The 25,000-nt window shown below is 46.0% G+C and overlaps 4 protein-coding genes across 7 annotated transcripts in view; 2 read left to right on the top strand and 2 right to left on the bottom strand.

Moving 5' to 3' along the window:
- Positions 1-6,820, bottom strand: part of slc39a7 (solute carrier family 39 member 7) — a 6,878-nt gene extending 58 nt beyond the window's left edge. Inside the window, exons 1-8 of the mRNA XM_068574983.1 lie at positions 6,686-6,820; positions 4,480-5,087; positions 3,878-4,046; positions 3,491-3,565; positions 3,133-3,249; positions 2,865-2,981; positions 2,414-2,610; positions 1-248 (exon numbers count right to left, since the gene is read on the bottom strand). The exon at positions 1-248 is cut by the window's left edge and continues 58 nt beyond it. Coding sequence (XP_068431084.1) covers positions 1-248; positions 2,414-2,610; positions 2,865-2,981; positions 3,133-3,249; positions 3,491-3,565; positions 3,878-4,046; positions 4,480-5,082 — 1,526 coding nt within the window. The 5' untranslated portion in view covers positions 5,083-5,087; positions 6,686-6,820. The remainder of the gene's footprint in view (positions 249-2,413; positions 2,611-2,864; positions 2,982-3,132; positions 3,250-3,490; positions 3,566-3,877; positions 4,047-4,479; positions 5,088-6,685) is intronic.
- A 999-nt stretch (positions 6,821-7,819) lies between these two features.
- LOC137784385 (major histocompatibility complex class I-related gene protein-like) lies at positions 7,820-11,468 on the top strand. Of its 2 annotated transcripts, XM_068574984.1 has the most exons (7): positions 7,820-7,906; positions 8,321-8,587; positions 8,712-8,990; positions 9,962-10,264; positions 10,637-10,735; positions 10,859-10,876; positions 11,015-11,468. In XM_068574984.1, exons 1-7 carry the CDS (start codon positions 7,858-7,860, stop codon positions 11,092-11,094), a joined length of 1,095 nt encoding a protein of 364 aa, XP_068431085.1. In that variant the 5' UTR covers positions 7,820-7,857; the 3' UTR covers positions 11,095-11,468. The 2 variants fall into 2 exon arrangements, with proteins under 2 accessions (XP_068431085.1, XP_068431086.1); XM_068574985.1 differs by lacking the exon at positions 8,712-8,990.
- Positions 11,469-12,064: 596 nt separating this feature from the next.
- LOC137784383 (sodium-dependent neutral amino acid transporter B(0)AT3-like) lies at positions 12,065-18,912 on the top strand. Its single transcript, XM_068574982.1, has 12 exons — positions 12,065-12,206; positions 13,015-13,155; positions 13,238-13,375; positions 13,939-14,120; positions 14,247-14,357; positions 14,450-14,562; positions 14,645-14,773; positions 14,873-15,029; positions 15,403-15,607; positions 15,686-15,845; positions 15,948-16,110; positions 17,437-18,912. The coding sequence occupies exons 1-12, from the start codon at positions 12,065-12,067 to the stop codon at positions 17,644-17,646; spliced, it is 1,851 nt and encodes a 616-aa protein (XP_068431083.1). The 3' UTR covers positions 17,647-18,912.
- The window catches only part of tert (telomerase reverse transcriptase), a 13,394-nt gene continuing 6,154 nt past the window's right edge, over positions 17,761-25,000 (bottom strand). For 2 of the 3 annotated variants that reach the window (XM_068574979.1, XM_068574981.1), the window contains exons 2-16: positions 23,809-25,000; positions 23,521-23,710; positions 23,274-23,427; positions 22,838-23,005; positions 22,451-22,612; positions 21,788-21,889; positions 21,611-21,696; positions 21,377-21,493; positions 21,178-21,249; positions 20,801-20,989; positions 20,478-20,604; positions 19,814-19,875; positions 19,215-19,339; positions 18,988-19,125; positions 17,761-18,406 (exon numbers count right to left, since the gene is read on the bottom strand). The exon at positions 23,809-25,000 is cut by the window's right edge and continues 84 nt beyond it. In XM_068574979.1, coding sequence (XP_068431080.1) covers positions 18,303-18,406; positions 18,988-19,125; positions 19,215-19,339; positions 19,814-19,875; positions 20,478-20,604; positions 20,801-20,989; positions 21,178-21,249; positions 21,377-21,493; positions 21,611-21,696; positions 21,788-21,889; positions 22,451-22,612; positions 22,838-23,005; positions 23,274-23,427; positions 23,521-23,710; positions 23,809-25,000 — 2,988 coding nt within the window. In that variant the 3' untranslated portion in view covers positions 17,761-18,302. Of the gene's footprint in view, positions 18,407-18,551; positions 18,647-18,987; positions 19,126-19,214; positions 19,340-19,813; positions 19,876-20,477; positions 20,605-20,800; positions 20,990-21,177; positions 21,250-21,376; positions 21,494-21,610; positions 21,697-21,787; positions 21,890-22,450; positions 22,613-22,837; positions 23,006-23,273; positions 23,428-23,520; positions 23,711-23,808 lie in introns of all 3 variants that reach the window. The other variant, XR_011077401.1, reaches the window with a different exon arrangement.

Here is a 25,000-nt window from a genome sequence, read left to right as displayed (position 1 = left end):
TACTCGGCGATCAGCACCATCATGCCGACTCCGAACAGCAGCGCCAGAATCTCCATCAGCGATTGGCCGAAGCTGGAGCGGCCCGCCAGCAGCTCCGGGAGCACGGTCACCGTGGCGATGTAGACGAACCCGCCGGCCGTGAACGGCAGGATCCAGGCGGTCGCGGCGGCGCCCACGCCCTCGGCCAGCAGGGAGCAGGCCGTGCCGGCCAGAGCGCCCAACGCCGTCAGCAGCTGTAGACACATGGCCTGAAGAGGAGGAGGATGAAGAGGAGGAAGAGGGTTACTGCGGCGCTCACGTCAATATTTCAGACGGACGGATGACAGATCAAAAGCCTTTTGGTCTTTAAACCGGATGATTTATGGCAATTTTTGTTCAATTCAAGCTGATTTATTATGTATACAGCGTATTCACGTGACGTCAGCATCTCAACCGCGCCATCTTGGTCCAACTATTAAATGTCAGAAGAAGCTGACCGAGCGAGTCCACTGTGTGATTATGCGAGAGCCCCGCAACCTCATGTCCTTCTGCGTTAGCAAAGAAAGATTTCAGAGGTTGAAATCGAACCTTTTTGGATTCAGGATGAGCAGTTTGACGCAGATCGCCTGCCGCCAGAGGAGGCAGTGGTTTCGAGGCGTACAAAAGTCTGCAGGCTTATGCCGTGTTTACACCATGAGCGTTGAAACGCTTTTTGCCTGATTTTACTCGCTGGACACTACATGTGGTTAATTCGCTTTTCTGCAACCAGTTGCGGCGGAACTTACCGGTTACCGTCATCACAAAGCCCGGTCACGTTCCTGTCAAACAGTTTTCATTTCCGCTATCGACCACGGGACATCAACAACTATTTCTGCGTTATGCTTGTTGTGAAAATACCACAAACATCGGAACATCCAGCGCCCCGTGTCTGGGTTCATATTATTCTCCGTGTCTGGGTTCATATTATTCTCCGTGTCTGGGTTCACACTGTTCTCCGTGTCTGGGTTCACACTGTTCTCCGTGTCTGGGTTCATACTATTCTCCGTGTCTGGGTTCATACTGTTCTCCGTGTCTGGGTTCATACTATTCTCCGTGTCTGGGTTCATACTATTCTCCGTGTCTGGGTTCATATTATTCTCCGTGTCTGGGTTCATACTATTCTCCGTGTCTGGGTTCATACTATTCTCCGTGTCTGGGTTCATACTATTCTCCGTGTCTGGGTTCATACTATTCTCCGTGTCTGGGTTCATATTATTCTCCGTGTCTGGGTTCATACTATTCTCCGTGTCTGGGTTCATACTATTCTCCGTGTCTGGGTTCATACTATTCTCCGTGTCTGGGTTTATACTATTCTCCGTGTCTGGGTTCATACTGTTCTCCGTGTCTGGGTTCATATTATTCTCCGTGTCTGGGTTCATACTATTCTCCGTATTCTCACAGCTGTCTCCGGCTCCAGGACGAGTGTCTGGATGAAGCGGCTTCCAGCTCATTCAGGACCAGCAGTGACTGTTTGGCTGCCGTGCTGAGAGCTGTTCCCATGTAGCTTGTGTTTTATTTGACCTTGAAGTGAATCACAGAGTAAAGGCAGACATCGCCACGTTGCCATGTTCATGGCTTCCTCCTAAGTTTCCATCCACAGTTCCCGCTGCGCAAGTGAAAGACATTGATTTTCACTCAAAACTAAAGGAGATTATTGATGAGAGTGTGTCAATGGAAACGTGCCCACAACCCGATGTCTCAACAAACACATGAGAACAGTCCCAACGCTCATACGCAGAGTGAAGCCGAAGTAAGTTAGATGCATTATTTGAGAAGCTGGACAAGTTGAAGTACAAGCCTGTCTTGTTGAGCTGATAATATTCTGAATCATTAGTCCCTCATCCAACAATTAGACACAGAACAATAATCACAAGACACAACGTGTTGAACTGAAACTGTGTCTCCTTCAGGATATAATAGTCATTTCTTAAGAGAAGCGGCATAAAACACAGCAAAACAATGCCGTGCATGGACCCAACATGGCCGCCAAAGCTTGTTGCTATGGGTACAGGTCACGAGGGTGAACACGCTCTATAGACAAAAATCACAAATGGGCAGATTTGTCGTTTTGCTCTTTTACACACAAAACATTTATTTGCAAATTTATCTGCATAGAAATTACACCCGAATTTAGTTTGATGGAGCTGAAAATCCTACGATTGGCTCCTCGCTCATTCTTGATGTTTCAACACTTAATCGTGCAAATTTTGTATTTAGTTGTATTAATTATACAACTAAATTTGTATTCATATAATTTACTTAAATATTTATTTTACTATAATAATAATAATAATAATAATAATAATAATAATAATAAATATATATATATATATATATAAATATATATACACACATATATATACACACACACTTCAGAGCTTAGAGGAGCGGTTACCTTCTTTTTGGTGCAGCCGGACTGGACGAGGATGGCGAAGTCTCCGATCTCGTGCGGGACCTCGTGCAGCAGGATGGTGACGGTGGTCACGGCGCCGACCGTCGGGCCGACCAGGAAGGACGCGCCGATGGCCAGGCCGTCCGTGAAGTTGTGCGTGAAGTCGGCGGCCAGGTTCAGGTAAGCCGACACCTTGATGTCTGCGGCGGCGGAGAGAGACAGAAGAGGGTCAGCGCTCCTGCAGCGATGGGCTCCTCTGAGGGTCGTGACCTCTGGCTTCAGTCGGATGAAGTCACAATGTTTGGGCGCATTTCAGCAGCACATACCCGAGTGAGGTGAAGCCAAAAAGATCTCGATTCAGCAGCGAAATAACCAAAAGCATTAGGTCGGTAACTGACCGGCAGGTGGAGCTACTTTGTTTTCCTCTTTAAAAAAGAATCAACATATTGCTCACCTGTGCTCTTCGTCTCCTCTTTCTTCGGCACCGCCTCGTCTTTGCTTGCTTTCACCTCCTTCGGCTTCTTCTTTTCCTTTTCTTCTTCTCCGTCACTGTCCTTTTCCTTCGGCGAAGCTGAAAAGATATTTCACGCTGATATTAAAGCTCGTTCGACAAACGTTTGTGTTATTCTGCAGACTTTTCATTTTGTCAAATCAGGAATACTTCTAGTTTTAGCGGGTGAATATTTGATGCATAACCATAAAATAACATTCTGTCGGCGTACCGTGCGAGTGTCCGTGGCCGCCCTTCAGCGCTCGCACAAACTTCTCCACACACAGGAAGGCGATGATGCCGCCGAGAACCCAGAGACCCACTGACATCATGTGACCGTGAGCCGCTCCTGAGCAGGCCCAGGGTATTAGTATTATCATTATTATTACAGCAGAAAACTATAATATATGATATACAATGCATACACATATATATATACAGTGCATACACATATATATATATACACAATATTAAGTAATTACAGAATAAGTAACAATATGCAGTAGATTCAGGGTATTCGTGGGGTATTGATGTCACCTGTCAATGACAAACGACCACCTGAAGAAGAAGGACGGTAATGATGTGCGTACCGTGGGCGTGGCCGTGTGACTCCTCACTGGCGTGCGAGTGGCCGTGGTCTTCTTCTCCGTGGTGAGAGTGGGGCTCTGCGCACAACAAGTACCACACAACAGGAAACACACATCAAACTCGCACACAGAGAAAAAAAAAAAGGTTCAGCGTCTGTGTTTTCGCGTCGCTTTCATCATCGTCAGCGTTGAAGCGTCTCATGTTAGAGTAACAAAATGGAGGTGAGCTTTGTCTCTTAGAACATACAGAGAACGAAATAGTCCCCTCTTACAACAAGAGGGGACTATTTTCTCTGTCGCAGCGTTCTCACACTCAAGTGTTTCCCGTTATAAAAAGCACCTGAACAGACAGTTTGTCTCAAACAGATGGAGACTGGATGGACTACCCACCCAGAGCGTGAGGGATGAGGTGGAGGAAGGCGTCGCCCAGCAGGCCCCCGGAGGCGAAGCTGAGCAGCACCTTGAGCAGGTTCTGGTGCTGGTCGCTGTTGGACTGCACCGGGATCAGGAACAGGATGAGGAAGGGAGCGGCGCTGATGAGCAGAGTCGCTCCGATGGCCTGCGGGCAGGAACGGAGGGAGGTTTACGCTGCTGTCACGCCACGCCAGCCTATTCTGTGAATGCTAATCTCAGTGAAACGTGTACGAGGACCTGGGAGTTAAAAAGGAAACCGAGCCGCTTGGATTATGAGAATCGTTATCGATCAGTACAAATGGATTAATCAATGTTTAGACCGACGAACACTTTTGCAGAGAGTCAGATGAGCAGTCCGATACCACCGTTATGTCGACTCGTTCCATGCGAACAGGATTATTAAATCTTCTCATCACACTCTCAGCTACACATCAAACAACCGTGTAGCTGAATGGAAGTAAACAGCATCTTAAACATGGCTGCTGCATGAGGATCAAAACAGAGTCTGTCCATCCCGAGTGTCATCGACCCATTGTTCCCATTGTTCCCATTGTTCCCATCGTAACCCATGAACACACCTGAGTCCAGAGCTCCACCATGTCCCTCTTCGCTCCCGCGGCTTCCCTCTTCACCCTCTCCCCTCCGTGGGCGTGTTTGTGTCCGCTCTCCTCCTTGTGCACCCGCACCACTTCCTCCTGATGATGATGGGCGTGCCCGTGATCGCAGGCGTGCCCGTGAACGTGGGCGTGGCCGTGATCGTGGCCGTGATCGTGCCCGTGATCGTGGCCGTGATCGTGGGCGTGGCCGTGATCGTGCCCGTGATCGTGCCCGTGATCGTGGGCGTGCCCGTGATCGTGAGCGTGCCCGTGATCGTGAGCGTGCCCGTGATCGTGGGCGTGCCCGTGATCGTGAGCGTGCCCGTGATCGTGGGCGTGCCCGTGATCGTGCCCGTGGTCCTCTTCCTCGTCCTGGGGGAGGTTGGCCTGGGCGCTCCACTTGCTCGCTCCGTGGAACATCCTCACGTCTTCCTGGTGATCGTCCTCCCCGTGGGAGTGGCCGTGGTGATGGTGGCCGTGGCCGTGGTCGCCATGGGAATGGCTGTGGGCGGCGGCTGAACGGGCGGCCAACAGGAGCACTGCAGACGTGGCCAGCGTCAGCGCCAGCAGACGTACACAGCCCATATTATCTGGAGAGAGACAGTGAGGACACAAACACTATGAATAGAATATATCATTGTCTCGAACACCACGGGGAAATGATTCACGCATGTTCTGCCTTCTCAATTGTCAACATTTTGTTCATGCACGTGAACCAATAGCTTCACGTGCAACGGAAATAAATCCCAGAAAGGGCAGAAAATTATCCATATTTTTTTACGTGTCGAAGCAGAAAGGAAGCAGAAAGGAAACAGAAAGGAAGCATTAAGGAAGATGGAAGGAAGCAGAAAAGAAGCAGGAAGGAAGCAGGAAGGAAGCAGAAAGGAAGCAGAAAGGAAACAGAAAGGAAACATTAAGGAAGATGGAAGGAAGCAGAAAGGAAGCAGGAAGGAAGCAGGAAGGAAGCAGGAAGGAAACAGAAAGGAAGCATTAAGGAAGATGGAAGGAAGCAGAAAGGAAGCAGCAAGGAAGCAGAAAGGAAACAGAAAGGAAGCATTAAGGAAGATGAAAGGAAGCAGAAAGGAAACAGAAAGGAAGCAGGAAGGAAGCAGAAAGGAAGCAGAAAGGAAGCAGGAAGGAAGCAGGAAGGAAGCAGGAAGGAAGCAGGACGTTCCGGCACTTGCAACAGCTGTAATGTTAGAGAAGGAGCAACAATCTATTGCAGCGTTTAGCGTCTCGGTCCTGAATAAACTGTGGGGAACATTTGGGGGGAAATCACTGCTTAAAAATGAAAAACAGTTGCAGTAGACTTGTTTCCTCGTGCAAGGAAGAACCTCCAAACGTTTTGCAGCATGTTAAGCATCACATGTCTGCTATCCATCTGAACACGGAGCTCTCCTTTCTTTCATGAGATCAGCCGGTTTGTATTCTAGTGCCAACATGGCAGGTATTCAAATTGCACTATTATTTGGTTTGCATGCATTTTGCTGCGTCATGGTCAGTGGTGGAGGAAGAACTCAGATGTTTTACTCAAGTAAACGGAGCAATATCTCATCTATCTTTTATCCATCCAAAATCTTGTTCAGTAAAAGTACTAGCAATCGTAATGCATAAGCTCCCTTTGTATAATACTTTATCCACGGCATTATATTAGTGGATCATAATAGTGCATGCATGATGTGTGCATCTCTTCAATGTTGCAGGTGGGGCCGATTTAAATTGATTTACAAACTTCTGGGAAGCTAAATCCATAATTTATGTGTGCAGAAAAACACACGTCGGTGTTTCACTTGACACATTTATTTTGTTGTGGTTTAAGCACAACAAGTTAAGTGCCATATGCTTTGTATAAGATCTCAAACAACCGTGTAGATTTTGAAATGACACCACAGGTAAAGGTAAACACATGCATTAAGGGATTTGGGGGGGGCGGACTGTAAATGTAACACAACTCTTGTTTAACTCACGTGTATTGTCCCTATCCATTGTGAGCATTAGCTAGTGTCTGTGTGAGATGCTCTGTTGTCTTTAAACTCTTCTGTCAACTTTTAAATCTCACAATTTGCAAGGAGCGCTCGCGGGTCACGCGCGCCTTGCAAAAGAAAGCCAGCTTAGCTTCACGAGCTAACAGGACGGACAACAATAAGTGCGACACACAGGGACAAAACAACACGCAGGTCATTCTCACCGGATCGTGTCGGATGTCTCTGCCTGCCGGGCCGCGTTATAACGATCTGTCCTCAGTGTGACGCGTGTTATAAACGAGCTGCTTTAACGTCCACGTTGATGCTGCTGGTAAGACGTGGCATTCGCTCAAGTGAAGCTTGTGAATTCTCGCGAGAGCGCCGCCTCTGTTCCGCGCTCCCTTGTCGCCTCTCTGGATGTGTTTTATTTTTATATATTTTTTTCACGTGAAAAATATCGTGTGATGTGAAGCTGTTTTTTTATATTCATAAAAAAAATAATCAGAAAAAAGTCACACTCGGGTGAAATGGATTTGTGAAGAGGTTGCACCTGAAATATCGCGAGATTTTACCAGTGTTTTGACTCATCGCTTCAGGCTCAGGAGCAGCATCCTGGAGGAGAACAGGATGTAGGTCCGTCTCTCTGCGACTGCAACAACAATACATTATATTTAGTATAAACATGTTTGCAGTGCTGGGCTACATTTACTTAAGTAGTTTGGGTCCTACTTTAGTAAGATTTGACTAATAGAGTTCAGTTTTCTTCATTGTGTGTTCAACACTTCATTTATAGTTTGCAGTAATCTGCTGCAACATTGATATATGTGCAATGCATTTTAATGCTAATGCTTTTACACTTTTAGTGCAGAACTTTTTACTAGAAACAGTATGTACACACTGTGGTATTGTACTTAAATTCACATTAAGTACAATATAAGTACTTCTTCCATCGCTGTATGTGTATAAACATGTAGAAACGCCAGAATAAAACGTTGTTACAAATATGTTTCATGGAGAGTTGCTTGTGTTATACCTTCGTACCTGTCTATATAGTGGAGGACTGTAGGATAGCTAAGCAATAGTATTCAACACATATACTTACAAAGATGAGGTATTTGTTATACTTATTATGACATTATTACTATAGTTCATGCAACATCATACTTCTACTGCACTACATTTAGGAGAGAAATGTCGTACTTCTCCTCGTCTGACAAGATTTCACTTTTCCACACATTTCATGTCCATTGAAAATGTGTATCTAAACGTGGGGATTTGTATTTATTTGTATGACGCTGTATGAGACGCCGCGCCCTCCGACTGCGCATGTCCGATATCAAACTCGAGCATGCAATGAGCTGACTCGCCCCTTCAGCGCGAGGCTCATCAAAACAACATGAAAACATCACTTGCGTTAGTCCTTTTGTGTCATGTTGCATCTACCGGTAAGATCACCACGTGACTCTCTTATTACGGCGCGTTCAGGTTATTCTTGCTGCTGTGAAACGTGTTGGATTTGAGTCGCTCTGTGACGCGACACAGGAACAATAGTTTCACTTTCACTCTGTCACATGCCACTGTTCAAACTAGATCTTTAGGGAGGATATATACATATTACTGTTTGTAAATACAAGTATATATAACAACTATTGCAACATATAAACTAGCTAATAATACTACTAATAAATAAAAGTACACAATTGCAAAATAACAAATATTTGCTGTAAGAAGGCAATACAATGTGTGTTAACTGGCTATCATGACTCAATCCTATTCTTTACGTAGCTTATTGTAATTTAACACGTTTTTTTAAATTATCCTTATTTTTGTGAAAATATTCTTTTTTTTTTGTCCTGCAGTGAAACACTCCCTGAAATATTTTCTCACAGCAAGTTCTGGAGTCCCAAACTTTCCAGAGTTTGTGGGCGCCGCGGTGGTCGATGGCGTCCAGGTGGGTTACTGTGACAGCAACCTCAAGACCGCCGAGCCCAAACAGGACTGGATGAGAGATTTAATGAAGGACGACCCACAACACGTGGACTGGTACACTCTCAAGTGTCTTGGCAATCAGAAGGTCTTCAGAGACAACATTGACGGCCTGAAGCGGCGCTTAAACCAAACTGGAGGTGGTCCATATTTAACATGTGAAGTGTTTTTTGTAACCTTTTTGAGGTATATATTGTTATTGTTCGATCGTATGCGTTAATCATCATCCCTGCTGCGATGTCACTTCCCCCCTCCGTCTGTCAGGCGTTCACATTTTGCAGAGGATGAACGGCTGCGAGTGGGATGACGAGACCGGCGAGGTTATTGGTTTTAATCAGTATGGTTATGACGGAGAAGACTTCATTGCGTTGGACCTGCAGACGCTGACGTGGACTGCTCCAAAGCAGCAGGCGTTCACCACCAAACTGAGATGGGATACTGAGAAAGCCAGACTAGAATACAATAAATATTACTACATCCACAAATGTCCTGACTGGCTGAAGAATTACGTGCACTATGGGAGGAGCTTTCTGCAGAAAACAGGTGGAGTCACGTGTGGGCCTGCATGACACAAACATTTTCAGACTCCTCTTCTGTTTTTTTTTTAATCTACAGTAAATATGAGCATAGTTTATCTCCCCTCATGGCATCGTTTTTTATTTGTGGCATCCTCTCCACTTCTTTTCTTCTTCCTGAAGTGTCTTCTCTTAAAGCTACTTCCCCTGTGGACAGAAGCAGTCGTGTTTGCGCTGACCAGGGTCCCTTTAGAAAAGCTCTCATTTCACTGCAGCAGAGGTCTGACAGCGTGCTGCATGCACTCCTGCTGCTGCTTCTCCTGCAATGCTTTAAATAACAATACGTTGTTATGATTAAAGTCTTTGGTTTAGATTATAATAAACAGCTCTGTTGAGGTGAAAGAGACAAGGACAAAGAGACATTTCCTGTCTAAACCTCTCAAATAATTCAACCGTAAAAACAATCAATTGTACTGTTCACGACTGTAAGAGGTCAAATTATTATTTATTCCCCAAATACGCACAGATTACAAAAGCATTCTCAACAATGAGTAGAGATTTGTGAAGCAGAACTTTATCTTCACTCCATTTATAATCTCACAACCACCAGATTTAAGTTGTATTTGTTGTTATTGAGTTATGTTAAGTATGCAGATAATAGTGCAGTAAATCACTAGTAATAATTCACTTAGTGTTGTATTATTACCATGAACAAGACTTTGTCGCCCCTGGTGGGGTTGATAGACTGCATGATGTGCATTTGAGTTCCATCACATGGTGTCTGTACTGTCCAGAGTGAGATATGAAGGTGTGTCAATATTTAAACTGATTTATTTACATCGATGCGTAACATGTCAGCCCAAGTCATACAAACAGCTTTCTTGCTTGTTTAAAATCCCAAGAGCCTCTCTCTCTCTCTCTCTCTCTCTCGCTCTCTCTCTCTCTCTCTCTCTCTCTCTCTCTCTCTCTCTCTCTCTCTCTCTCTCTCTCTCTCTCCAGAGCTTCCCTTGGTGTCTCTCCTCCAGAAGTCTCCCTCCTCTCCAGTCTGCTGCCACGCTACAGGCTTCTACCCGGACAGAGCCTCACTGTTCTGGAGGAAAGATGGAGAGGAGCTCCACGAGGACGTGGACCACGGAGAGATCCTCCACAACCACGATGGAACCTTCCAGATGAGCGTCGACCTGAAACTCTCCTCCGTCCCGGCTGAAGACTGGAGGAGGTACGAGTGTGTGTTTCAGCTGTCTGGTGTGGAGAAGAACATCGTCACCAGACTGGATGAAGCTGTGATCAGGACCAACGCAGGTGAGACTGAGACCAGGAGGGATGGACATCGGAAGAAAAACTAACATCGTGACCCTGCACTTAATCCTAAAAGGATCATCTGGTTTGCAACCTCCTCCCTTCTTCTTCTTCTTCTTCTTCTTCTTCTTCTTCTTCTTCTTCTTCTTCTTCTTCTTCTTCTTCTTCTTCTTCTTCTTCTTCTTCTTCTTCTTCTTCTTCTTCTTCTTCTTCTTCTTCTTCTTCTTCTTCTTCTTCTTCTTCTTCTTCTTCTTCTTCTTCTTCTTCTTCTTTTGCCAGTTATTTCTAGGAGAACATCCTCCTCGTCAAAGCCGTCATAAACTAAACATATTCCATGCTGTGGTCGAGACAAAGTGTGAATGTTTTATGTTTCAGTTTCTCCGTTGAAGTTCCCCGTCGGAGTCGCCGTCGTCCTCCTGCTGCTTCTTGCACTCGGCATCGCTGGACTCTTTATATGCTGCAGGCACAAGAGTGGTGAGAGGATTTCTGCTCTGACACGTTTGAGTAAAAGCAGAAATCCGTGAAATTCATGCAGGAAGGTTTTCTTTCATGCACTCTTTTAATATTCAATCCTGTACTCTCTTCTCTTTATTTCAGGATTCAGACTTGCAAACAGTAAGTTGTCCTTCGTGACATAAACAATATATTTGCTTTATTATTCAGAAATGAGCTATTATTTGCGTGTCACGCCCGGTCGCGTCTCTGAACATGAAGAGTTTCAGATTAAATGTCACTTTATTTTTCTGCTTCTAGATTCTTCATCATCGTCATCTCCAACACGATCACAGCGACATTGTTTCATCCTTGCCTTGCACCCGGCAGGACTTTCATAATTCACAAAGATATTGTCTGAAATAGTGGATTTATAGGAGCTGTTTATTGAATATTCTAAGTTATTTTTATTCACAAGTAGTATTGTTTCTTTTGATAGTTTTAGTTTAATTATTTGTAGTTGTTATTTAGTCTTTGGATTGGTTATTGGTTAATAAATTGGGTAATGCGTCGTGCACCTGTGGTTTACATGTGGGCGTGTACCGGACCAGAATGCACTTGGGTAGGCCTATGACGTTTCACCAGCTCAGCACGGGAGAGGCAGCGTGAGTTTCTTTGTTCTTTTGTTGGTTTCCGTTGATTCTCTTCTTACATCTCTAACTTGTAATCAATAACAATAATGAACCTGTTCAATAAAAAAAACTATTTAAAAAAAGTGAATAACATCTTTTTTGTTCAAAGACTGTGAAGAGAAAGAAAGTGTTCTTGCATCTTACAAGTTGTATCGGGTCAAACGAACATATCCAATAAACAGTAGGTTTTCCAAAAGATCCACAAAAGTGTTTTCACATTATTTGAGACTTAAAACATTGAATTGATTGTTGTATTTCTTCACGCCTTCACATTGGAGCAGGTGAAGAAAACCCACAGAGACGCTGGAGAAACATGAACACTTCCCTGGTAGTTGAGTGTCCATTTTAATTTGATGCATTTCTTTCTTTAGTTTGACACAAAGCTTCAGCTCTGTCGTGGAGGTGTCGTTCTTACCGGCTTCATTAAAGCAGCATCACCGGGTTATCCATTAATCTGAGTCCGAGCATTTAAAAACAAACTAAAGTTTAACCATTCAACCCTCAACATGCCCAAGGTTTTACAAGAAATCCCTGTGGCCTGATTTCCTCTGAGGAAACAATACAATCTGTAACCCTGACTTAAGAGCTGCAACTGATTAACCAACAGTAGAGACGCTAACGCGCCAAAGGAGGAACACGGAGACGAGCCGGGACTGTGCTCTTTGTTCGCCGGCTGAGGATGGGCAAAGCAAAGGACTCCTCCGGGGTGGAGAGACCCAAATGGGACAACAAGGTCCAGTACCTGCTGACGTGCATTGGCTTTGCAGTGGGAATCGGCAACGTCTGGCGCTTCCCTTACCTGTGCCAGATCTACGGAGGAGGTGAGATGCCAGGATGCACCAGACTGATCAAGATTCATACGTTTTATCTCCTTTGTAACTTTTAACTATTTTCACCGATTATGAGAAACTGAAATGAAAATAAAATTGTGGATTATCTTTGTGCCTCAGTGTAATTAGTCATTGAAGAACGGACGAGGCCAGTCAGCTGATGTGTGAGCGCTCGTAGTGAACAATAGGGATCGTTTCTGCTTGAACACCACATTGTATTTACTCATAGTTCCAGTGAAATCTCTGCAGTTCCAAACTAAATCCCCCAAAATCCATCTTTACTGAATAAAACAGCAACAACAACAACACATCCAGTGTTTACATAGTGCTTGAAATGTATTTTATGTATTTCTGGAGATCAGTGCACAGCAAAGCCTGAAATCTCCCTTCCTATGGCTGGCTTTTCTTCTTCTTTGTGATGGAATTTGTATTGATTTTCTAGATATGCATATAAAGAAAAGATGTGTACGATACATGTACATAAAGATACACATGCACATAATCATACAAATTATATAGGGGATTAAAAAAAATATAGAGGGGTATACCTGCATTTACACACACATACTATGTATATAGGCATACACAACCTCATGCACATGTACACATATCTACACACACACACATATATATACACACACATATATATGTATATATACACACAAAACATAACTTGCATTCCTTTCAATGGCTGGCTTGAGGTAGTAAAAGAAAATCCAGATCATTAGCGGGACCAGAGTGCAGTGAGACCTGGAGGGGTGGACTCACTGCGAGGTCAACGTTTGCTTCGTGTCTTCAGGTGCGTTCCTCATCCCCTACCTGATAGCGCTGGTGTTCGAGGGCCTCCCGCTGCTCTACCTGGAGCTGGCGATAGGACAGAGGCTCCGGATGGGCAGCGTCGGTGTCTGGAACTCCATCTCGCCGTTCCTGGGTGGAGTCGGTGGGTGACGTGCATCACGCCTTTCGGCCGTGGTCAGCTTGTGCACTCTCCTGTTGTTCATCATGTATTTCCTCACGCGTAGGCATTTCCTCCATGCTGGTGTCATTCCTGGTGTGCATGTTCTACAACACCCTCCTAGCCTGGGTGCTCTGGTACCTCTTTCACTCTTTCCAAAACCCGCTGCCGTGGAGCCAGTGCCCTCTCAATGACAACCTCACAGGTAACACGAGCCACCGTCAGTCCTTCCAGCTGCCCTCCATACGTTGGTCAGTGGCAGAAGTATTACCAATAACAGCATACGTAACATTTAATGTGAACACAAGCTGTCTGATTCACCCGTGTAATAATGATACGTTGCAAAGGAACTCATAAACATGCGACCATAAAACAACATTTATGTCACATTATAGGTCGGATTGAATTGGAAAACTAATGGATTTTTATTATTTTATGGCACGAAGGGATCTTGCAACACAACATCAAATAAAAGGAGATAATCAAATGTGTGAAGAGGTTAAGAGCATACACTATGCTCTCATTTGTTTTCAGGAATCTTATAAGGATAATAAAATGTTTTATGAGTACATATTTCAGATTTCTTTAGCTAAACTATGCTCGGATTACAACACAAGGGTGAATATATATATATATATATATATATATATATATATATATATATATATATATATATTCTGATCGTTTTCTGCTTCGTTAATATTCTAAATTTCAGATTTTGCAACTTTAAGATCGGCATAGATGTCATTATTGTATGCATCCCTGCAGGTTACAATGCGGAGTGTGTGAAGAGCACTCCAGCAAACTACTTCTGGTACCGTGACACCCTGAACGTCACGCCCGACATCGAGACCAGCGGCTCTCTGCAGTGGTGGATGGTCCTCTGTCTGGCCAGCGCCTGGTGCGTGGTCTACATCTGCTTCATCCGAGGCCTCGAGTCCATGGGGAAGGTCCGTTCATGCGGGCGAAGAACAGACGCCCCGTTTCATCATCAACCATAACAACATCACTGCTGACAATCCCAGTAGAGCTGTAGGAAGGAAAGAGTTAATGAAGGCCCGTGTCGCGTGTTTCAGGTCGTGTACGTGACCGCCATCTTGCCTTACCTGGTGCTGACCATCTTCCTGATCCGGGCCCTCACTCTGCCTGGAGCGACTGCTGGACTGGTGTACCTCTTCACTCCGGATGTGAGTTAGTCCACTCTCTAGCACCGGCTGATTGTACCACTGTATGCACAGGACACGGTGAGCTTATGTGCTGTGTTTACGCACGCTTGTAGTGGGAGATACTGATGACCCCTCAGGTGTGGCTGGACGCTGCCACACAGATCTTCTTCTCGCTCTCTGTGGCCTTCGGCGGGCTGATAGCGTTCTCCAGCTATAATGCAGAGAAGTAATGAGGGAAAACTACCCCATGACAGTATAATCTGGATGATGCTCTGTGTGTGACTTTTCTTCTGATCTGTGTCCGTTAGAAACGACTGTGAGATGGATGCGGTCCTAGTGGGAGTGATAAATAGTGCCACATCGCTCTACGGCGCCATCCCCATCTTCTCCATCCTGGGATTTAAAGCCAACAACGCCTTCAACTCCTGCATGAAGGAGTGCGTACATGCACACATGTGCCATGTTATTAAAACATTTATTATTTTTCTTTGGCGATACCAACGAGGCAGAATATTTTTTTGGTGTCCGATCTGCAGGAACATCTTGGCCCTGACCAACCACTTTGAGCTTCCAGACCAGAACATGACAGTGGACAACTATGATCAATGGTTGGAGTATCTCAATCGTACGTCTGCAAGTGAGGTGGCCAGTGTGGACCTGAGGCACTGTGACCTGCAAACATTCCTGGACCAGGTATTGTCGCGAAGGTTACGTTGTTGTACCCTTAGTTCTATAAACAAAGGAGCAGCCCACGACTGGAATCTACGGGTTGAACTCTCTTTACATTTGCGTAAGAGTAGCTGGCCGATGAAGACGTGTCCACCCAAATGCATGCAAACCCCACACTGTATAAAGGACAGCCTAGACACCCTACACCCTTTTCAGCGAGTGGCATTGGAGCAGCAGGGCCCCATTGGTAGAGGGCTTCACCAGTGTCTATAGAACAAGGGTTACATTATCGTAACTTCCTAACTCCGCCCTCTACGGGACTTTGTGGGCACAACCTCCAACCTTACACAATGCATACTGGGTTTTTCTTTACCTCCCTTTCCTCTTCCTGTCCCAGAGCGCATCGGGAACCGGCCTGGCTTTCATCGTGTTCAGCGAAGCAGTGGTAGAGATGCCAGGTGCGCAGATATGGGCCATACTGTTCTTCACCATGCTCTTCAGCCTGGGCCTCTCCTCCATGTTCGGCAACTTGGAGGGCGTCCTCGCGCCCATCAAAGACCTCAAACTACTGCCCGAGTGGATCTCTGACGGGGTCCTAACGGGTAAGCTTTAAAAGGTATAGTTCAGGGGTTTTGAAGCGGTAACGCATTTTAAATCTGCCTGTTCTCTCACGTCCTCAGTGGTCATCTGCTTGACAGCCTTCCTGCTGGCTCTCATCTTCACCTTGGGTTCGGGGAACTACTGGGTGGAGATCTTTAACGGCTACGTGGGCTCTTTACCTCTGCTCATCGTTGCATTATTTGAGATCATTGCAGTCATTTATATCTACGGAATGAAGAAGTAACTTGTTTTAACACTCTTGTCAGCTTATGGGATTCATGTATAAATTGAGCTTCTGGTGTACTTAACATTTCCTGTGGGTGTCCTCGTATCCTCTTACAGTTTCAGTGACGACATCTACTTCATGACGGGGAGGAAGCCCAACATGTTCTGGAAGGCATGCTGGATGGTGATCAGTCCTTTAATGCTCCTGGTGGTGTTGATTTCCTACATTGTCGTACAGGCACAACAACACCCAACTTATCCCGCATGGAACCCAGCCTATGTAAGTACAAAGCCTATGTAAGTACATAGTCTATGTAAGTACATAGTCTATGTAAGTACAAAGCCTATGTAAGTACAAAGCCTATGTAAGTACAAAGCCTATGTAGGTGCATAGCCTACGTAAGTGCATAGTCTATGTAAGTACAAAGCCTATGTAAGTACATAGTCTATGTAAGTTAGGGTGACCAGACGTCCTTTTTTTCCCAAACATGTCCTCTTTTAGAGACATAAAAAATGCGTCCGGCGGGGATTCCAAAAACGTTGTGGATTTTTTCTTGTTGGATATTTGTGTTTCTTTGGGTCTTTCACAAACTAGTTATTACGCCCTTACAAAACATGACCATTTTAAGCCTTGGAACGATACTTCGCCATTTCCAATCTGGCAACACTGAGCACCTTGCCACGTCCACTAGTTGCATTGTTTAGAAGTGTGCACTTCAAGCCAGCACCAAAGTTAGCAACTAGCTAGTGACCATAGTGAAGCATTTAGCCGCTAGAGACCAAAAACAAAGCTGAAAGAGGCCGTGTCTACTACCGCGCAGTGAACGGGCGCCATCTTGGCCACGTAGCGGAAGTGGAGGAGCCATTTCGCCATCTTTTTATTAATTTATTTAAATCCTCCTGCCGCGATTGTGGAGGTGTCGCAGTTTCCACATGAGTTAGAGAAAGGGGAACACAAGGGACGAAAATAGGGTAAGAAGTGCGTTCATTTTGTCAGTTTTAGTTTCGCGGGTATCGCGAGCAGATTTGCGGACGTCACTTCCGGCAGTTGGTTAACGCAAGTGTTCCATTTGGTACAGCGCTTATCAGCAGTGCACTGTGTTATAGTGCTCTTCGTAAAGTGTTCGGTAGTAGACACGGCCATTGTATATATTAATTTTACTTGTCGGGTCACTTTGGGTGGTACCCATAAATGAATGCGGGTTTAGAGGAATACTTTTACGTTCTTAGACAGAGTTAACAGCCTTTTGCTTTAAGATTGATAAGACGATTGATGCACGTTCATGAAGCTAGCCCTGCAGGAAATTAGCTTTGGAAGAATGGTGACCCAGATAGCCTGGCTCTGTCCAAAAGGTACATTAATATGCCAACCAGCACCTTTAAAGGAATAACTACCTATATCTTCTTTCTTTAAACCATACACAAAGTAAAAAAGTAAACACATTTGTTAGCGTTCTGGAAAATATTTCTTGGTTGGGCAGAGGGACTTTAACTTATGCTAAGCTAACCAAATTATAACAGATATGAGAGTTGTATTGCTTTTAAAGAGGGAGAACAAAGACTTACAATATTCTTTGTGTACACTTCTTTGTCTTTTTCCCTTCAGGAACTATTCCCCAAAACGGAGGTGAAGCCCTATCCAGACTGGGTGTTTGCCATAATCATCCTCCTCTCTGTCATACCAGTGATTTCCATCCCGCTGGTTGCTCTCTACAAACTGATCTGCTGTAGAATCAAGAAGTCGTCCGCTCGCACAGACCCGAATCCCTCCTGCTCTGACGGCTTTGAGGTTGAAACAGAACAGACGCATCACTGAACAAAGAAGGACGTCATCCGAAATCGTTGTCGCTGCTTCTGTTTCCACGAACAGCCGACATACAATGGTGCACGTTTACATTTATGGGGATTCATCAAGAACTGACAACTGTGGTCCAAAATAACAAAAGTGGATTTATTTAGTTTACAGTGAAAGTGGTCAAAAAAAACAACTGACATTGTCGTCTACTGTACAAAACATTTTTAAATCGGAGCTAAAACTTCCTGCTGTCACTCAAGTTTTGCGCTTGACACGCCAACAGCACTTCTGTGAACTCATTTACATGCAAATTGTCCTCCAAGTGACGTTGTGTCTTTGTGGAAAACTACCACAAAGTGTAAATCAAAGTCCAGCGACACAAACAGCTTTGGGACGAGGTCTCGGTGCAGTAGCTGGAGGATTTTAAATTATACATATTTATTGTGTTTATGACTGAGGGTTTATCACTGTTTTACGACTCAGGACTGTTTATCTTTCTCTAAAAAAAACATTTCCTCTGCACTTTGTACAAGACACATTTCTTTCAGGCACACTAAAGATCAGAGAACTCAAAAAAAATCACGGATTTCAAACCTGAGAATGAGAAAAAAATCAGTGTCCAAAGAAATAGACACAAGTGGTTTTAATGGGAGCTGCACTTAGGACAAGCTGGTCGTCTACATCTGCATGGCCAAGAAGTCGACTGGCGTCCTGGGGGTCGTGGCCTGTCGGACTCTGGCCAGCCGCATGTCCCCCAGGCGTCGCTCCAGACTGCGCTTCCCTGTCAAGAAGAAGACAGCAGACAGATAATAATGACAAATCCCCTCTCTTGGGACAGTAAACTGTAAAAATGCATGCACCTGAACTACTTCAGCACCTGTAAAAATGTAATAGAAACAATAAAACTGATTCATGCGTTTGTTCACCTTTCACATAGTCCACATTCAAAGTGAATGACCCGTATCGTTCATTAGCGGAAAGTTTTCTCAATGTGACCTCTTTCCTGCAGTTCAGTCCTTTCCTGGCCGTTGAACAAACACGTTTAGTGCGTCTGTGTTGATGATTAGACAGTAAAAGACTCGTTTCTTTTGCCAAATCGTCTGGTTCTGGTCTTTTGGAGTTTACGATTGGCAATTTCCATTTTAAAGACTAATCTATAAATCAACAACATCATAACCGATTATTTGATAATCTAAATAGTTGGAGCCATGATTTACTGTTCTGCTGTGTGTGTGTGTTGTGCAAAACATTGTCTTTAATCTGTTTCTGTGAAATATGCTTTGTAAACTGTATCACCATCCTAGTCTAAAGAAAATGCTGGCAGGTGGTACTGTTGTGCGTTTCTTTCCAGACGGTACGCACGTTTGTGCAGCTGTGGCAGCAGATGCTTGTAGAGAGGCCGGTGTTTTGACAGCACGAGCAAGAAAGACAGACAGAAAAGCAGCTCCACTGCTTCAAACTGCACAACGCCACTTTGGGTCTTACTGCCAAGAATCAGTCCTGACGAGAAGATGAAGAAAAGAGCTTGATATTGCTTCAAATAATTTGTTGTTCCTGATGTATACAACAAAAAAAGGGGGAAATGTTGCCTTTGTTGCTGAGCCTGATGAGCTGATTGGCGTATTCGGCCATATCCAATATCATCTGCAGGAAGTAGACGGGGTTCTTAGCAACCGTCTGACCGAAGGGCAAACTCTGGGCACACACATGAAACCTAACGCGAGAAACAAAACACACAAAAACACAGAGGGGGAGAAAAGAGAATAAAATGATCGAGGCCCTGCCCAGTCAGACATTTACATCCTGAGTTAAGAGAGGGAACAATCAGTTCTCAGCTGCAGTTATTGATTGATAACCCTCTCAGTGCTGAAAGGTGCTAAATGTGATACTCAGAGCATCACTATAGAAGCAAGCAACTGTTTGCAATGTGAAGATAAAGTGGAGAATCATGTTGCCCAGAGGAAATATTAATGCTCCCAATCTCATTAATAGCAGTTTTAAATGAGCACATGGGAGAACTGCAAAGTGAGAGTTTATTGTAACTGTATTTCAATACTATGCCGGACATGGAGACTAATTATTCACATTATATTGCCCGTTGAATTGATTTAAATCTGAATATTAGACAGTTATATCTTAGTATTTTATCTGACAACAGTAACATAAATGTAGAGATGTCTTTCTTTACCTGCATGCATGAAGCAGCACCAGCTTGTAGATGTTCTTGTAGACGGCCTCGAGAGAATTGGTCTGAGAAAGAGAAGAAGCACGACAGCGAAAGGTTGCAGGAATGAAATTAAAGTGAGAGAAACAAAAGTGTGTGTGTTTGTGTGTGTAAGACTTACACTTCATAGATACATCTCAATTAAATGCAAAAAGATGTATGTAAGGTCAACCTGCAGCAAACTCTTGGTAACATAAGTATGTGATATGTAACAATGCCGATATTAACTAGTTATATTTTATGTTCCTTGATATGTTTTGTCTGTGTCTTCAATGCATTTACTATCAATCTGCTCCCTTTTCTGAAAGTCATAAACTTGTTTTTTGTTGAACTTGACAATTTTTCAACTGTTATTTACAACTTAGTTGCTGTTTTAGAGGAGCTTCAAGTTGGTCTTCATGCAAATTGTTGACTCTACAAGTTGATAAAAGGGCAGACTCAGTTTGTAAGCTGTATCCTTCGAGGCACACAGCTTATGCATGTTTGTGTTGCTTCTCATGAACACGTATTGGGGTCGAGAGCCTTTTTGAACAGTGGAAGTGGAAGAACTAAACCGTTGCAGAGGTCCCGTTACTTTACAAGCTCTTCGATAGAAAAGGCTGGTCGTTGACACCATCATTTCCCTGACCTTCAGGTCCAAGAACAATGGATGACACTTGAGTCTGAGGATGGCCATCAGCTTCCTCCTCATCTGCCGCCCGGGTGAGTGGAAGGAGCCCAGAGTCATGCTGTAGCGCAGCGACAGGTTTGCGTAGCTGCGGGAGACGGAAAAGAGAATGAAAAAAGCAACGATGCACAAAAAAATGAAAATGTAAAAACACGAATCATCCACACTAAACTGGAAGTCGTCCCGAGGAAGGCATGAAGTACAATAAAACCATAAAGACCTAAACAAATACCCCAAATAACTTGAAGCAATCATTCTGCAGTGTCACTTTGGAGCCGCTTCACCTGGAGTAGTCTTTGTAGACGTCCAGTGACTGTGTGTCCAGCAGCAGTCCACACCACGGGAAGAGGCAGCGAGGCGGCAGCACGCGGATGCCGGGACACGAGGCCACGCCGCCCGCCCACTGGAAGTTGACCGCCACCTTCTGCGGGTTGACCACCAGACCGTACTGCGGCACCCCGGCCAGCAAGATCCTACGCACAACGGGGGGGAGACGCCATTAACAACTGCTATGTCAAAAAAATTCTGAATCACAATGATCTTATTCCAGTTAAAGGAATGGTTTGGAAAAAGAGAGAGCAAAAGATAATTGTTGGACGAGGGCCCTTATCAATGTGCATCAATGTGTTATGAAAAAACTAACTGTGTGTGTGCGTCATACTTGAGAAAGGTTTGGGCGTTGTGCAAGTCGGGCGTGATCAGAAGGAAGTCATCCACCAGTCTCATCAAACATCTACAGGACACACAGAGAGAGAGAGAGTGGAAAATAACACAAACGGTGAATACAGAATAGCGACTGCCCTCTGCTGCTGCAGATGTGGCATTACATGTGCAGCAGCAGCCGGCTGCCCCGTCCGTACCCTTTGTTTTCAGTGATGTCTTTGAAGAAGCCGTTCTCCATGTGACCGTAGCAGAGGCAGCAGAGCAGACTGGACACGACCGATCCCTGAGGAATCCCTCTGCACTGGCGGTATGTTCTGAAAAAAAAAAGGAAACGTGTTGTGTAAATTAATTTTTGTGCCACGCAATCGCATTTCGGAGTGAGCGAAGACATGCCGCTCACGCGTCCGTCTGTTTGATGTCGTTGTGCTTACTTCTTGCCAAACTGAACAACACTGCCGGTCAGCATTTGGGTGCAGAACTGCAACGCCTCTCTGCCGTGAAGGTCCGAGGAGAAATGCTAAGAAGCAAAGAAAAATAATTGCTCAGGTGCAAAAGAATGCTTAAACTTCCTTATTTAAAAAAAGCACTTTTGAGGACGACCCTCTCACCTGCTCGACCAGTACAGCATGATGCACTTTGCCTTTCTTCTGCAGGGACGACACAAACCCTTTCATGTTGGTGGAGCCCATGCTACCCTCCAGGAAATCTGCCTGCAATAACAAACATGAGAAACAGGCATTTTGCCGGTCGCCATCTTGTTTTTTTATAAGAAGTGACACAAGGGGGCGCTGAAGAAGGTCATTTTTACTGGAACAAAAAGCTACAATTCATTTTCATGAAGTAAAAATGCACTTTGTGAGATCATTAAAGTTGGAAAACAAAAACACGGACGACTCCCAGAACGGACGACGCCATGATAGCGACCCGTCAATCACCTTGTAGCCCCGCCCCTAAAGCAACCCCTTCTTCATGGTCTGTTTGACTCTAACAGACCATAATGTACTAAATGAACATCACACTGTATTGAAGAAGACTTAAAACTAAACTCATGTTTACAATGTTTACTGAGGGAATACATCAAGAGAGAAGTAGAGTCATTTTCTCATAGAGGAGTCGCCCCCTGGTGGTCAGAGGAGAGAATGCAGCTCAGAGGCACTTGCGCTCACTATTAAGAACCGAAGGTTTGGGCCTGAGTGAGTGAGTGAGTGTGAGTGTGAGTGTGAGTGTGTGTGTGTGTGTGTGTGTGTGTGCGTGTGTGTGTGTGTGTGTACCTGTGCAACAAAGGACTTTTTCAGGCCCTCGTGGGAATCGGCCCAGATCTTTGCATAGCGACGGATGGTGAAGAGTTCTTCCTGGACGGGTGTCAGAGCCTGGCCAATCACTTCCTTGAGTTTGTCATGAGGCAGACTCTCATAGGCTCCACTCACATCCACCTTAAAAACACACAGAAAAGACCGAATGAAGGCGCAAACAGCATTTAACTTAAGACTTGACTCAGTTTTTCTCCGTTTAAACTGCTAAAACTACAGTATAATGCTTAATGTAGCCATATTATCACAAGCATGTATGATAACGAGTGCATAAAAAGGCATCCCGAACATTTTCTTCTACCCTCTGAAAGTGCAATAATAACAAACAAAGAAACTACAATAACCGACCTTAACAAAGTAGAGGGGTTGTGGTTCTTTCTCTTGGGCCGGGGCTATAGAGCGCAGCACCTTGTGGATATCCGTCATGCCCCACACTGTGGAGCCCAGGAGGGCCGGAGTGGAGCACACACAGGCCCGCAGTATGTCCAGCAGGTCCCGGACACGCCCTCGGTAGCCCTGCAGGGGCAGAGAAAAGCCTTAAATGCATAAGGACTATAATACATATATAGTTTTATTGAACACCAGCTAATTCCAGCTAAGTAAACTTTTTCATTGCAGCATCAAATTGCTCACGGCTTATGACAGAAATTCAAATTCTGGTATGCAATAACATATAAAAGAGAGAATTTAATAGCGACCGGATGCAGCAGGTGCATCCCAACTCACGCACACGCAACTCATGGGTCTGTGTGAGGAAACATTGAACGGCACAATGGAGACGCACCCTGGTTTTGGCATCTGCTCCCACGACTCGCGTGATGGGCCTCATGCTGTCGGTCTTGGGAATGAAGCGCAGGCGGGAGACCACGGTGGATTTGGGGAGGGCCGCCACCTGAGCCGGAGACAACTCCTCCATCTGACCCTTGGAGAGGTGCATTCTATAAATGAAATCAAAGTAGTGTGTCTCCCGTCACTGCACGAGCACAAACCATTGCGGGAGAGTGTAAGTGTGTGTGTGTGTTTGTGTGTACTTGAAGGCCAAGTCCTGCAGTTTAGCCCAGACTTCCTGTCTGTAGAACCGGACGGCGTTCTTCTGGCTCGCGCTCTCCGTGACGTAGAAGCAGGCTCGAACCAGGCCCACCACGTACCCGTCCAGAAGCCAGCTCAGGAGCTGACCCAGGATCTGTGTGCGGTACGAGAGCTCACTGGGCGGGACCCCACCTACAAGACGAGCGGGCGGGTGTTTTCTTTTTTGGTCGAGTCAGTCTGAATACACGCGGCAGGTGAAAGAAGGTCGCGCACTACGACGACGGTCTTACCGGTTTTACTGATCTTTAGCCAATCGCAGTCGTTCACCCTCATCGTCCACATCAGTTCCGCCAGCGAGAGCCGCTCAAACTTCCCGCTGGACAGGAAGCCCCGGACCCTGAAAAAGAACCGGACTCGGTTGTGGTCGGAGCCCCACAGCTCCCGAGGGATCACGGCGGAGAGGCATTCCCGGACGAACAGGTAGACCCTGCGGGGCGCGTGGTGTCGAGGCAAGAGGGAGCTCAGCTCCGCTTGTTGGGCATCGCGCCCCTCCGCCGCCGCGGGGCACGTCCTCTGCAGTATCCGGGTGTAGGGGCAGCTCCTGTGTCGACGCAACAGCTGACTGAACAAGGGCAGCGTTTTAAAAAAGCGGCGGGGGAGTTTCCTCGGCTTCCCCTCCGGCCCGTTGAGCAGCGGCAGCCCCTCCAAGAAGACCGACCGCACCAAGTCTCGCCCGTTGAGCCTCCTGCACCCGGCCGCGCTCTTCTTCCTCCGGTTGAGGAGGAAGCCGCGCATGCCCCTGCCCCCGTACAGGAGCCCCAGCGTGCGGATGAAACTCTGCGAGGGCGCCAGAGGAGGGGAGGTCCCCGGCCGCCAGCTGGGTCCTCCATCCGAGGGAATTACTGTCGTTTGCATTTCAACAGGCTGTCTGGAACCGGCAGGGCGGTTTTCCAAAGGCCTTGTAGACGTTGTCGGTTCCACAGACGCGGGTCGTCCTTCCTCTTCCCGTTCTACTCGTCTCCTCTTTCCCGAACAAGTCGCAGGCTCCTCCTCACCCTTCTGGTCAGCAACCCTCTTTCTTTTCCCCGTCTTTATTCTCGCGTCCCCCTCGTTCCTCGCCCCGCTGACAGAGGCGCGCCCGACTTCCCGACCCCTTCTCGAGGTCCCCGCACCTCGAGTCCTTCCGAACCGAGCGGCGACGCGCGTCCTGCACCGAGGCTGCAGGTAAAAGCCGCTGGAGGCGGTGGTCACGGACACCCGGTCGTAGACGGGCGCGCCGCACACCTGGAAAACGCACGAAGGGGGAACCGCCACGAACACGGAGCAGCTCTCCAGCAGGTACCGCGTGAGGTCGGTGCCGAGGCGCGTCGTGACTTTCTTCCACAGGTCGCTGCCGTGGATGTAGGCCGCACTTTGAGTCACGTCGCCTTGGAACTTAAAGTGGTCGGCGTCCCGCCGCTCCTGAGCCACGGACAGGAAGCT

The sequence above is a fragment of the Clinocottus analis genome, unplaced genomic scaffold (assembly GCF_023055335.1).
Source record: "Clinocottus analis isolate CAN_PGR_092001 unplaced genomic scaffold, fCliAna1.0.p SCAF_14, whole genome shotgun sequence".
Lineage (NCBI taxonomy): Eukaryota > Metazoa > Chordata > Actinopteri > Perciformes > Cottidae > Clinocottus > Clinocottus analis.
Note: the sequence above shows the minus strand (reverse complement) of the source record. Positions and strands in the feature narration are given on the sequence as shown.

Coding starts and splice junctions, on each gene's coding strand:
- LOC137784383 (XM_068574982.1), top strand. CDS start 12,065: ATGGGCAAAGCAAAGGACTCCTCCGGGGTGGAGAGACCCAAATGGGAC. Junction 14,563..14,644: donor TCCAGCTATAATGCAGAGAA/GTAATGAGGGAA, acceptor TGTGTCCGTTAG/AAACGACTGTGAGATGGATG. Junction 15,030..15,402: donor TGCAAACATTCCTGGACCAG/GTATTGTCGCGA, acceptor TTCCTGTCCCAG/AGCGCATCGGGAACCGGCCT.
- LOC137784385 (XM_068574984.1), top strand. CDS start 7,858: ATGAAAACATCACTTGCGTTAGTCCTTTTGTGTCATGTTGCATCTACC. Junction 7,907..8,320: donor GTGTCATGTTGCATCTACCG/GTAAGATCACCA, acceptor TTTGTCCTGCAG/TGAAACACTCCCTGAAATAT. Junction 8,991..9,961: donor GAGCTTTCTGCAGAAAACAG/GTGGAGTCACGT, acceptor CTCTCTCTCCAG/AGCTTCCCTTGGTGTCTCTC.